General features: G+C 35.3%; 1 protein-coding gene across 3 annotated transcripts in view; it reads right to left on the reverse strand.

Moving 5' to 3' along the window:
- Positions 1 to 13,594, reverse strand: part of MRPL1 (mitochondrial ribosomal protein L1) — a 93,162-nt gene that overhangs the window by 47,706 nt on the left and 31,862 nt on the right. For all 3 annotated transcript variants that reach the window (XM_003832281.6, XM_008957674.3, XM_055111375.2), the window contains exon 6: positions 10,858 to 10,969. In XM_003832281.6, coding sequence (XP_003832329.1) covers positions 10,858 to 10,969 — 112 coding nt within the window. The remainder of the gene's footprint in view (positions 1 to 10,857; positions 10,970 to 13,594) is intronic.

A 13,594-nucleotide genomic window follows, 5' to 3' on the forward strand; every position in this document is an offset into this window, starting at 1 on the left:
ATATATTATGGATACAGGTTCTTGTTCAGAGCTATGTGTGGCAAATATTTTCCCCTAATCTATGACTTTGCCTTTTCATTTTCTTAGGGGTATTCACCCATGAGCAAAAATGTTTAATTTTGATTAAGTCCAAATTAGCAATTTTTTCTTCTATAGCTCATGCTTTTTGTGTCCTAAGAAATATTTATTTAATCTAAGGCCATGAAGATTTTCTCCTAGAAAAATTTTCTTCTAGAATTTCATGACTTTATCTTTTACATTTAGGTCTATGATTCATTTTGGATTAATTTCTGTGTTTGATGTGAGGAAACAATTATCCAGTTATTTCAGCACAATTCATTGAAAAAATTATTCTTTTTCCATATAACCTTGACACCTTTGCTGAAAATCAGTTGATCATATAAGTTTAGGTCCATTTCTGAACCTCAGTGTCTGATCTATCTTCATTTATCCTTTATACCATACCACACTGTCTTGATTACTGTAGCTCTATGATAAAGTCTCACATCTCAAACTGTGTTCTTCCTTTTAAAAATCATTCTCTCTTTTAATTTCTTTTTTTCTTTTTTTTGAGACACAGTCTTACTCCATCACCCAGGCTAGAGTGCAGTGGTGCAATCCTGGCTCACTGTAACTGCCACCTCCCAGGTTCAAGTGATTCTCCTGCCTCAGCCTCCCAAGTAGCTGGGATTACAAGCATGTGTCACCAAATTCAGCTAATTTTTGTATTTTTAGTAGAGATGGGGTTTCACCATGTTGGTCATGCTGGTCTCAAACTCCCAGCCTCAAGTGATTCACCTGCCTCAGCCTCCCATAGTGCTGGGATTACAGGTATGAACCAGCATGCCCGGACAAACTTTTTCTCCTTTTTTTTTTTTTTTTTTTAAGACACAGTCTTGCTTTGTCACAGGTTGGACTGCAGTGGCACGATCTCAGCTCACTGCAGCCTCAATCTCCTGGGCTTGAGCAGTCCTCCCACCTCGGCCTCCCAAGTAGCTGGGACTCCAGGCACATGCCACCACACCCAGTAGATTTTTTTTTTTTAAGTAGAGATTTGGTCTTGCTATTTTGCCCAGGCCGGTCTTGAATTCCTGAACTCACGAAACCGTCCTGCCTTGGCCTCCCAAAGTACTGGTATTACAGGTGTGAGTGTGCCACTGCGCTCAGCCTAAAATCATTTTTTCCATTCTAGGTTCTCTTTATTTCCATTTAAACATGAGAATATGCTTGCCAACTTTTTTTTTTTAAGCTTTCTGGGAGTTTGGTTGGGATTACATTCAATCTATAGAAAAAAATAAGTTTATCTTAATAATATGCTTTCAAATCCACTACTATGGTATATCCCTCTATTAACTTTCAGCAACATTTACCAGTTTTCTATGAGAAGGTCTTGCACAGCTTCTGTTAAATTTCCTCTTAAATATTTTTATTTCTTTATGCTCACATAAATGGAACTGTTTTAGAAATTTCAGTTTGATTGTAGGTTGGTTACATATAGAAATACCACTGATTTTCATGCATGGACCTTGTATCCTATAACCTCATTAAATTCACTAATTAGAATTCACTCACTAAAATAGCTTAGTATCATCTGGGAATAAAAAAAGATTTATTTCTTCCTTTCCCTTATGTATGCCCTTTATTTCACTGACCTCCAGTACAATGTTGAACATAAGCACTGACAGCAGAGATCTTTGCCTTGTTCCTGATCTTAGGTAGAAAGCATTCCTTCTCAATGATCTCACCATTAAGAATATTGCTTTTTCATAGATGTGCTATGTCAAGTTGAGGAATTTCACTAACATTTCCAGTATTCTGAGAGTTATTATTGCCAAAATGCTTTCTCTGCATCTGAGATGACATCAACGTTTTCATCTTTTATTCTACTAACATGTTGTGTTATATTGATGTTCAGATATTAAGCCAATTTTGAATAACTGGAATAAACGTCACTGGTTAAGGTGTATTAACCTTTATTTTTATGTACATATATATTGCTGGATTCAACTTGCTAATATTTTGTTAACAGTATTTTTTGCGTCTATTCTCATGAAGGAAAAATCCTGTAGTTTTCTCGTAATGTCCTTGTCTACCTTTGTTATCAGGGTAATGCAGAGCTCATAAAACAAGCTGGTCAATGTTCTTTACTCACTATTCTCTAAAAGAGGTTGTGAAGAATTGGTATTATTTCTTCCTTAAAACATTGGATAGAATTCACCAGTGGGAATCAGGTGGGCCTGGACTTTTCATGGGAGAACTTATACATGACTAATTCAATTTCTTTCCTTTATACAGATCTATTCAGGTTTTCCATTTCTTCCAGAAACTTTTGATAATTTGTCTTTCAAGGAATGTGTCATTTTATATAAGTTGTCACATTTATTTGCATAAATTTATTCATATTTCCTTATTATCATTTAATATTTATGGGATATGTATTCATGTCACCACTTTCATTCCTGATATTAATAATCTGTCTTCCCTTTTTTAAAAAAAAATCAGTCCAGCTAAAGTTTTATCAGCTTTATTGATCTTTTTAAAGAACCAGTTTTGCTTTCATTGCTATTGTTTGTTCTTTTTCTATATCAGTGACTTCTACTATGTTCTTTATTATTTTCTTCCTTGTACTTAATTTGGGTTTAATTTGCTTCTTTTTTTCTAGGTTTATAAGATAAAAATCTTAGAACAATGATTTTAACCCATTCTTTTCTAACTCGGTTTTTTTTTTTTTTTTTTTTTAGAAAGCTGGTCTCACTATGTTGCCCTGGCTAGAGTACAGTGGCTATGCACAGGCACAATCATAGAGCACTGTCACCCTGAACTCCTAGCCACCAGGGATCCTCCCATCTCAGTCTCCCAAGTGGCTGGAATGACAGGCATATGCCACTGTGCCCAGCTAATTTAGCCTTTAAAACTATAAATTTCCTTCTAAGTACTGCTTCAGCTGCATCCCACAAGTTCTGACATGTTGAGTTTTCAGTATCATTCAGTTTAAGACAGTCTTTGATTTCTTCTTTGATCAATGAGTTATTTACTAGTGGGCTTTTTCATTTTAATTTATTTAGAGATTTTTCATGGCTACTGATTTCTAATTTAACTCAGTTGCAAATCAGAACATATACGTGTGTCACTTCAATTCTTTTACATTCATAAATTTAAGACTTAATATATTCAGACCTGCCTTATAACTCAGCAAATGGTCTACCATGGTGAATGTTCAACACCAAACAACATTTGCTGTTGTTGGGTGTTTTATAGACATCAGCTAGGCCAAGATGACTAAGAGTGTTGTTCAAATATTTTATATCCTTACTAATTTTCTGTCTATATGTTCTATCAGTTACTGAGACGAATATTAAAATCTCCAACTGTACTTGATGATTAGTCTATTTCTCCTTTCAATTCTGTCAGGTTTTGCCTCAAGTATTTTGAAGCTTTAAGATGAGTCTTATTATTATTATAGAATATCCATCTTTTTCTCTAATAATGATCATTGTCTTAAAAGTCTATTTTGTCTGATATTAATATAGAATCCAACTCTCTAATGCTTATAGTTTTTATGGTATATTTTTATCCACCATTTTACTTTCAGCCTATTTGTGTTTGACTATAACGTGTCTCTTGTAGACAGCATATAGTTGGGTTTTTTTTTTTAATCTTATAATCTCTGCTTCTTGGAGGGTGTGGTCCATTTCCAATTATCATAACTATTTATATGGCTGAATTTAGGTCTTTATTTTGATATGTGTTTTCTATTTGTTTCATCTTATTTGTTCTTCTGTTCCTCCTTTACAGGCTTATTAAATAAAAAAATTTTAGCATATCATTTTTATTCCTCTATTTATAGTTTTAAGCTATATTTATTTGTGTGAGTATCTTTTACTTGCTCTAGGGAGCACAATGTGCATACTAACCACAACCTACTTCATATTAATACTGTTAATGCTTCATGTTAATACAAAATAAAGTTGCGCCAGCTTATCTACCTCCTTGACCCCTTCACCTTGTAATATTATTGTCATACCCAAATCTGCTTTACTTCCTGTGCATTTATAGTTAAAATAGTATTTACTAGGCTACTCAAGACCAAAATTAGGAAATCATTCTAGATTCTTCCCCCTCCCTTACCCCCTACATTTAATCAATAACTCCTGTTAATTCTAATTCTTAGTATCCAACAACATCTTTCCTCATCTGTCTTCACTGCCACTACCAGACTCTTTCCTTCTTCATCTTTTACCTGGATTACTGTAATCGCCTCCTCGCTGGTCTCTGTTCTTAAAGTTTCACCATCCTCATATGGCTACCCTACCACTTATACAGTTCTCACAATACTCATTCTGATAAGCAAATCTTACATCATTCTTCTGAGCTAAAGTTTTCAATGGCTCCTATTTGCAAAGAGGATAAAATCTAATCTCCATGGTATAGCACACAAAGCCTGCTGTGACCTAGCCCACTGTCTATCACTGTCCAATCCCATTGACCACCAGTATCTGATAACATTTTATATACCAAATGATAGAAAGCTGCTTATAATTTCTTGAACACTACTGGCTCTCTCATACTTTTGTATATGTAAAATGGCCATTTCCTCTGCCTGATTCATGTAAGGAAAGCAAATGCCTATTCATGCTTAACCTCTCAACTGCAATCTTCTTTATATAATCTCATTCTACAAAGCAGTCCCTCATTCCTCTACAATACTTTGTACATTTTCTACCAATAAACTTACTGCATTTTAGTGCAGCAGTTTGCTCTCATCTCTCTCTCCTCAGTGTTTATCTTCTTAAAGAAAGAAAATGTCTTTTCAGTTTATTTTTCAATCCTCAGTACTAAGTGTAGTCACCTGGCACATAGGTAGGCATGCCAATAATTATCTGCTTTTTCAACAAATAAGTTATGAAGGTGATATATAAATACATGAAAAAGAATAGCTTCTCCTAAAGTAATTGTGGAGAATGAATAGCTACTTTAGGAATGATAGGGAGCTAATGATAATCATAGTGGCCCACACATCATATGTTATGTACCCAGCTTGTGCTTCATACATTATCACAAAAACAGTATGGGATGGATGTTATAATGAAACTCATTTTGTAGATGAATAAATAAGGCACAAAATGTTAAAAAGTTTGCTCAAGGTCACAGTAAGTGACAAAGACAAGACAAAGAGAGATCTATACTAACCACTATTCTACTCTGCTTTTCAATACAGGCAAATGTTAAATCATCACTGCTATTTCTAGGGTTTTGCTATCCCTTACTGCTATTTAACTGCTTTCCTCTTTCTCCACTTTCACTTTTCTCTGTTTTTAGGCTCTTCTTTCTTCATTTTCTTTCTTCCTTTCACTTTCTTTTCCTTTAATTCTCTATTCAATTTCCATAATGAACATAACCTATACTATACGATCAAGTATTTCCTCCTAATATACCTTCCCTTTTCTTTTTTTAATCAAGGAAAACAAAGAAGAAATAGTTAGAAAAGAGGTGAGTTAGGACTGCATACATTACCTCCTGAAAGAAGTTGCAAGAAACAGAGAAAACTAAGAACAGACCTTTGAATATGGCAAAAGAAAAACCTGTGATAACTGAGAGAGCAATATTTTAGCTAAATTATGGAAGAAAAAGCTGTAAGGAATACTAATGCTTAGTAAGAAAATGAAGCCAATTGCTGAAGACCATTATTTGAAAAACTTAACATAAAACAACATAAAAAACTAAGATCGCAGCTGGAAAGGATAGTTGAATCAAATGAAGGTGCGGGGGGCTTGTGATTTGCTTTTTGTTTGTTTAAAGAAATCTGAGCATAAATGGCCAGGCATGGTTGCACATGCCTGTAATCCCAGCACTTTTGGAGACTGCAGCAGGTAGATCACTTGAGCTCATGAGTTCAAGACCAGCCTGGCCAACATGGCAAAACCCCGTCTCTACTGAAAATACAAAAAAAAAAAAAAAAAAATGAGCCAGGCGTGGCAGCACATGCCTGTAGTCCCAGCTATTCTGGTGGCTGAGGCAAGAGAATCACCTGAACCCAGGAGGCAGAGGTTGCAGTGAGACAAGATCATGTCTCTGCACTCCAGCCTGGGTGACAGAGTGAGACTCTGTCTCAAAAAAAAAAAAAAAAAAAAAAAAATCTGTGCATAAGTAACTGTAAAAAGTTAAACTAGTTTCTCTACTGCAGAAAACAAAACTGTTAGTTCTATGACCGTAAGAACTTTGTCTGTCTTGTTCACTGCTATCACACTCAAGGCTTGGCACATAGTAGATACTCAACTACTATAAATACAATTATTCTAATTTAAAAAATCTATAAATTGTATATAGTCCAAGCTGGGTGCGGTGGCTCACGCATGTAATCCCAGCATGAAGCTGAGGGATGTGGATCATTTGAGGTCAGGAGTTTGAGACCAGCCTGGCCAACATGGTGAAACCCCATCTCTACTAAAAATACAAAAAAAAATTACCTGGGCATGGTGGCGCACACCTGTAATCTCAGCTACTCAGGAGGCTGAGGCAGGAGAACTGTATGAACCCGGGAAGGGGAGGTTGCAGTGAGCCGAGATGTGCCACTGCACTCCAGCCTGGGCAACAGAGCAAAACTCCGTCTCAAAAAAAAAAAAATTGTATACTCCATTTTTAAGTTACAGTTTAATTTTATATCTTCTACCAACTGAATGAGTGCTGGATTAAACATTCATTCATTCATTCATTCATTCATTCAAATATTTGTAGAGTACATACTATTTTCCAGGTACTATACTCTAGGCAATGGGAATGTAGCAATGGACAAAACAAAACCATCTTTGCTCTAATGAGAAGCACTGAACACACATCACACACACACACACACAAAAGATGCTAAGAGTGATATGTCCTAAAATGAATACAAAAGCATAATAATGATATTTAGTGATAATAGGAAGTGGTAGTAATATTTTATATAGGATGGTCATGGAAGGTCTCTCTGTTTAGATGATGTTCGAATGAGAAAGTGAGCAAGGCAAGTAAGCAAACAGTACTACTACAGACCCATGCAACAGTAAATCCAAAGACCTGAGGAGGGAGAGCACTTAGTGTGTATGAGGAAGATCAAGGAGGCTGCCAAGGCTGAAGTAAAGGAAGCAAAGGAAAGCATAACAGAACCAGCTATAATAGATCCATATTTCATCTACAACAATTGTAACAGTACCTAATCATTAATGGAGTCTTTCATACATGGATAGTTTTTAAACTAATATGTGAAGGGGCAGAAATTTAGAAAAATTTCAAATTCATTACCTTGCAAAAATTCTCCGTTTTGGTTATTTTCCCTTATATAACCAAAACTTCTGATTGTTCCAATAATGCAAACAAAACCCTGAAGTACAAGGTACTATTCTATGAGTTAAAAATGCTACACATTACAAGAACTTTAATATCCATGAGTCTCACGTATGATACAATACCAACTTCCTCACGGAAAGCAGTGTCCTGCTCATATGTGGATATCTTTTGGACAAGTCTGCTGGGATATCGTTTGGACAAGACATCGAGTGGAGCACTAGTGTTCAATTCTAAGAGTTAGAAGTTAAGAGGAATACACATTAGTGTAATTCTAATTTTCTAATCATGTCCCTTTCTTACCTGACAATAACTTATTATGGTATAAAAGAATTCAACTGTTCCCATATATGCTACAGTACCTATCACAGGTTAATATGCATAATAAACATCTGATACCATTAAGTCAAGATTTTTTTTTGGCTGGGCACGGTGGTTCACGCCTGTAATCCCAGCACTTTGGGAGGCCAAGCACTTTAGGAGGCTGAAGCAGGCAGATTACCTGAGGTCAGGAGTTCAAGACCAGCCTGGCCAACATGTGTCTACTAAAAATACAAAAATTAGCCAGGTGTGGTGGCATGCTCCTGTAATCGCAGCTACTTGGGAGGCTGAGGCAGATTCACTTGAACCCAGGAGGCGGAGGTTGCAGTGAGCCGCAACTGCACCCCTGCACTCCAGCCTGGGCGACAGAGGGAAACTCTGACTCATAAAAAAAAAAGATATATTTCATACTAGTGTTTTTAGTTTCTAAATGCTAATTTATAAATAGGATTAGAAATAAAAAAGTTTTAATTAACAAAACATATCTATATTAGAGATGAAAGAATTACAGAGGGTACTTATATTGGGGAGGAAGCCAGACGATAAGCAAAATAAAACCAAATTTCTTAGAAGGAATTTTAAAAAACAGGTTTTAATTTTTTTTAATAAAACAAAAAATATTGAGAAAACAAGCCAAATGTGCATTTGAAAAACAAAGAACTTGCCTACAGTTATGTAAGCAATTAAAATAAAACGAATAAAACTGCAGCATTAAACAAGCTGCAAAATGTACACACGCCCACTCCCATTAGTAAAACTGGAAATGGGAAACTAATGAGCTCAGCTGCAGGAGCTTGTTTTTTAATTTTCTCCACTTGCTCAAAATGTAATTTCTATTTTACACTAAAGACTTTTGTTGGATATAGGGGGAATCAAATGTTCTTAAACGAGAATCTGAATGAGCTTTGAAAATGCATAATAGAAGCTTCATTTGTTCTAATGCACATCTGATGTATTCCATTTAACATTTTTGACAGGTTGTTTGTTTTCATGTTTAAAGAACACAAATGTTTTACCAGTGCCATTAAACAGATCATGTTGGGGTGAAAAGAAGGTGTCAGAGAAGGGAAAAGGTCCATCTCTTCACTCAAGGTGCCTACGCAAATAGGAGGGGAAAAATATACTTAGGTACTTGACCATGATATGTGAAGTTGCAATTCATTATGAAAGGAGAAATAAAGTAAAGCTCACTAATAAACATTTTATTAGGAAAATTATTATTTGGAATAAAGAAATAAAGTATTTGAAAACTAAAAAAGGTTCCAAATATTGAGATGCCAATGAGAAAAAAAAAACCCTCAAGGCTAAAAAAAAAAAAAAGGAAGCTAAAAGGGTTACAGAGAGAATGGATAAAGTAGCAAAGGTGACAAAATTAATGTCTTTTAAAAATCAGTTCACCATGCAAAGCAAGGAGCTAGATATCTAGAATACAAACATATTAGTATTCATTTTTGGTTTTTACTGTATTTAGTACTGTTTGTTTTGCTCTGATTTGAGCTTGAATTTAATTAAGAACAAAAAAGTTATGAGAAATATTTTCATCAAATTCAACTGCAATTCTGGTTTAATTTTTAAAATATGTTCAGTTTTAGGTCTTACTTAAGAAAGAATATAAACTGGACTCCATAATGAACACTGCTGTAAGGGAAATCCCTAATAAAAAGTGCCAGACACCAGTTCAAAATCTAATAAATATTTATGACTTAATGCATGCTATCAAAAATAAACAAAACTCTAACACAACAAAAGAACTGGAAAGTCCATTTGAATTTAATTTACAGGTCATGATCTAGAATTCAGACAAGTTGTTAGTGGCTAGGATATATAAAAATTTTAGCAGAATTTTTTTAGCTCAACTAGAGTTAAAATTTGAAGACAAATCTACTAACACAATTTTAAAATATTTGTTCTGTTTACACTACAAAATTTTATTTGAAATAATAATATACCAGACATCCAGCACTATCTAAAACAGTGTCAGCAAGTGAACTTGTTTTTCCTCCCAAATGTACTCCGTTTCCATTAATGATGACACTTATTAGGAGAGTTCTCTAGACTTAAAAAACCTCAGTATCATTTGACTCTTCCTTTTCTCCCCCTCAACCTCTCCATTCCCAATTAATTGCTAAGTCCTAATATCCTTGACATTTATACATTTCACTCCAGTCTCGTTATGAAGACCTTAGCTTAAACATTACATTTATTAGTCTCTTGCCATTGTACCTGAACTGGTTTCCCTGTCTCTAGTTTCAATTATCTTAAAAACCTCTTGCCATATTAAAGCTCTAAAGAACAGATTATGTCACTCCCATCTCAAAAACTTCTGAGTCCTGCTGAATATAGAATGCAGATGTTCATGCTCATTAGCCCATCATTCAAAGTTCTTCTCAATACGGCATCAATCTACCTTTCCAACATCATTTCCCATTATTCTCTTCTATTTCAATGTAGGGGTACCACTCTCCACAGTCAAAGAGAGCTAATTAATATTTCTTGTACCTGGCCTATGATTTCTGACTTACTTTGGTGTCTATGATTAATACATTTCTTCTACTTAAAATATTCTCCTCAATCAATTCATCCAACTAATGTTACCTCCTTTATGTTTAAATGTTACCTCTTTTATGATGTCTTCCCTGATTCCTCACCTATGTGTAAACTCCACCTCCACTGAACACCCCTAGCACTTTTTAAATTTATTATATAATACCTCACACTTTATAACACAGTTCCTTATTTAGCGACCTTAACTTTCTTATTAGATTTCTTAAGGAGAAAATATCCATAAGGGGAAAATTTCTTAAGAGAAATTACCTTCAGAGCCATGCATATGGTCAACATTCATACATATGTTGAACACTTTTAAATAAATGGGCATACATATTATATTGATAAACAGGGATAAAAGCCAATAAAACAGTATGATGATAATATACTGAGTAAATAATACATTCCACTAATTGGGAGCTAGACTTTGATCTACATTTTAAAAACTGGTATTATAAAGTAACTAGGTTTTCAAATCATATTAGATTACCAGTATTAATGCCAAAGCAGGGGAAAAAAATCAAACCCGTAGGTTCTCGTAACTCAAACCCAAATACCAGGACATACTATTTATTCTACACATACATGAACAACTTTGTTTCCTAACTAAGCAAAGTTTACAAGAAAGTTGTTGACAGGATATTGAAATAATAGGAATTCTCTTACTTCGAGAAAGCTTTGGATATTTTTTATTCAGTTTCTTCCTTAATCGATTAAGTTCAGGCATTATTTCTGGAACAGCTACGTAAAAGTCTGCAACAATTTCATCATCCCAAATCTGAAAATTAAAAAAAAAAAAGGTGACCTCAGATGAGATGAAAAGCTTTATCGTTCTGAAAAAGTACAATGTAGTCATTTCCTTTATAATTCAGAAAACAGACATTAAGCACAATTCTTTTCTTCAAACACAAAGATCATACAAATACACCTGTCAATTATAAAAACCATCAGAAGTAAAACATTTTCCTTTAAAAACAGCCACATCCTTAAAAAAAAAAATTAATGGTTTCTTCCTTTGGGTTGTGTTAGGCAAAAGTGTTACAAGTCACAACACAGCAATGAATGTGTGCATGGCTCACAGAATCCCACAAAGTTAAATTCATATATTTATTAAAACTGAAGGAACCTACAAAAGCTGAAAATTTTGCAACAGATCACATGTAAAATTAAAAACCACTAACTGCCAAACTCACTAGCAACCACTAGCTTCCTAAATTTAGAGCATCAGAGAATTGAATTTATAATTACTTTCACAAAGAACTGAAACTGAAATTTTCCTTACCACCGATAACTAAGAATAAAAGAAGACGTGGTGATCAAAGACAAGTTCACTTATAGTTTATTATCCATACTCTATATCCATTCTCAGAACAAAGGAATTAATATTCAATTTTTAGAAAACATTTTTATTAATTCAGGCAAGCACCTAAAATAACTATTATACTACTACAATATACTCCACTTAAACTCTACTTAATATACTCCACTTAAAACATACAATATACTCCACTTAAACTCCACACCTGTAATCCCAGCTCTTTGGGAGGCCAAGGCAGGCAAATCAATTGAGCTCAGGAGTTTGAAATTAGCCCGGGCAACAAGGCAAAATCCTGTCTCTACAAAAAATATAAAAATTAGCCGGGCGTGGTGGCACACATCTGTAGTCCCAGGTAACCGGGAGGCTGAGGTGGGAGGATTGCTTGAAGCCAGGAAGGCAGAGGTTGCAGTAAGCCAAGATCGTGCCACTGCCCAAGCAAGAAATATTTTACCAATGATTCTCTTTGTATGAAATCTTACCACAATATGCCATTCAAAGCCTTGATTTAGGGGTACACGGTGAATTAAAAACTTGAATTCTGACGAAATTATGACTATGGAATTTTATCCTTCTGTTTATCCTTCTGTTACTATTCTTTACACAAATTTTTAGTCCTTAGGAACACTTTTACACTGTTGGTGGGACTGTAAACTAGTTCAACCATTGTGGAAGTCAGTGTGGCGATTCCTCAGGGATCTAGAACTAGAAATACCATTTGACCCAGCCATCCCATTACTGGGTATATACCCAAATGACTATAAATCATGCTGCTATAAAGACACATGCACACGTATGTTTATTGCGGCATTATTCACAATAGCAAAGACTTGGAACCAACCCAAATGTCCAACAATGATAGACTGGATTAAGAAAATGTGGCACATATACACCATGGAATACTATGCAGCCATAAAAAATGATGAGTTCATATCCTTTGTAGGGACATGGATGAAATTGGAAACCATCATTCTCAGTAAACTATCGCAAGAACAAAAAACCAAACACCGCATATTCTCACTCATAGGTGGGAATTGAACAATGAGATCACATGGACACAGGAAGGGGAATATCATACTCTGGGGACTGTGGTGGGGAGGGGGGAGGGGGGAGGGATAGCATTGGGAGATACACCTAATGCTAGATGACGAGTTAGTGGGTGCAGCAGCGCACCAGCATGGCACATGTATACATATGTAACTAACCTGCACAATGTGCACATGTACCCTAAAACTTAAAGTATAATTAAAAAAAAAAAAAATCTAAAAAAAAAAAAAAAAATAACATACTCACCTCTCCTTAACAACAACTTACATTAAATGGGCACTTCTCATGTGCCAAGCATTCTGCTAAATATTTAATATAATTTAGAACATCCAGTCTTCATAACAACCCTTGAGACAGGTACCAGTATTGACCACACATTCCAGATAAAAAAAACTAAGGGATCAGGGAGGATGAGTCAGTCTGTACACACCTAAGAGGCAGAGCTAGAATTGAAAAACAGGCAGTGTGGGTCCAGAACCAGGGGTCTCATCACTGGAAATAGGAAAGCAGAGGCAATTTCTAAATGTCAAAGAACTGTATGTGAGATTTCTATTTCAAGACTTTCCAATCCTAATTCTATGACATGTTCCTTTAAATTAAAATTATGTTTGGAAGTTATGCTATAAGTAGGATTGTATCTTGGAATAATAAAAAACTGTGGATGGAAATCATGCTCTTAGAGACAAGTAAAAATATGAAGTTACTTTAAAATCACTCAGAACCAGGCATATCTGTGATGTTTCAAAATAAAGTAAAATAAATTTAATAAATGAATGTGTTATCTAAGAAATTACTACGTGGTGCGGTGGCTCACACCTGTAATCTCAGCACTTTGGGAGGCCGAGGAAGGTTGGATCGCCTGAGGTCAGGAGTTCAAGACCAGCCTGGCCAACACGGTGAAACCCCATCTCTACTAAAAATAAAAAAAATTAGCTGGGCGTGGTGGCAGGTGCCTGTAATCCCAGCTACTCGGGAGGCAGATTCAGGAGAATCGCTTGAACCCGGGAGGCGGAGGTTGCAGTGAGCCGAGATTGCGCCATT

Source organism: Pan paniscus, chromosome 3, assembly GCF_029289425.2.
Source record: "Pan paniscus chromosome 3, NHGRI_mPanPan1-v2.0_pri, whole genome shotgun sequence".
NCBI lineage: Eukaryota > Metazoa > Chordata > Mammalia > Primates > Hominidae > Pan > Pan paniscus.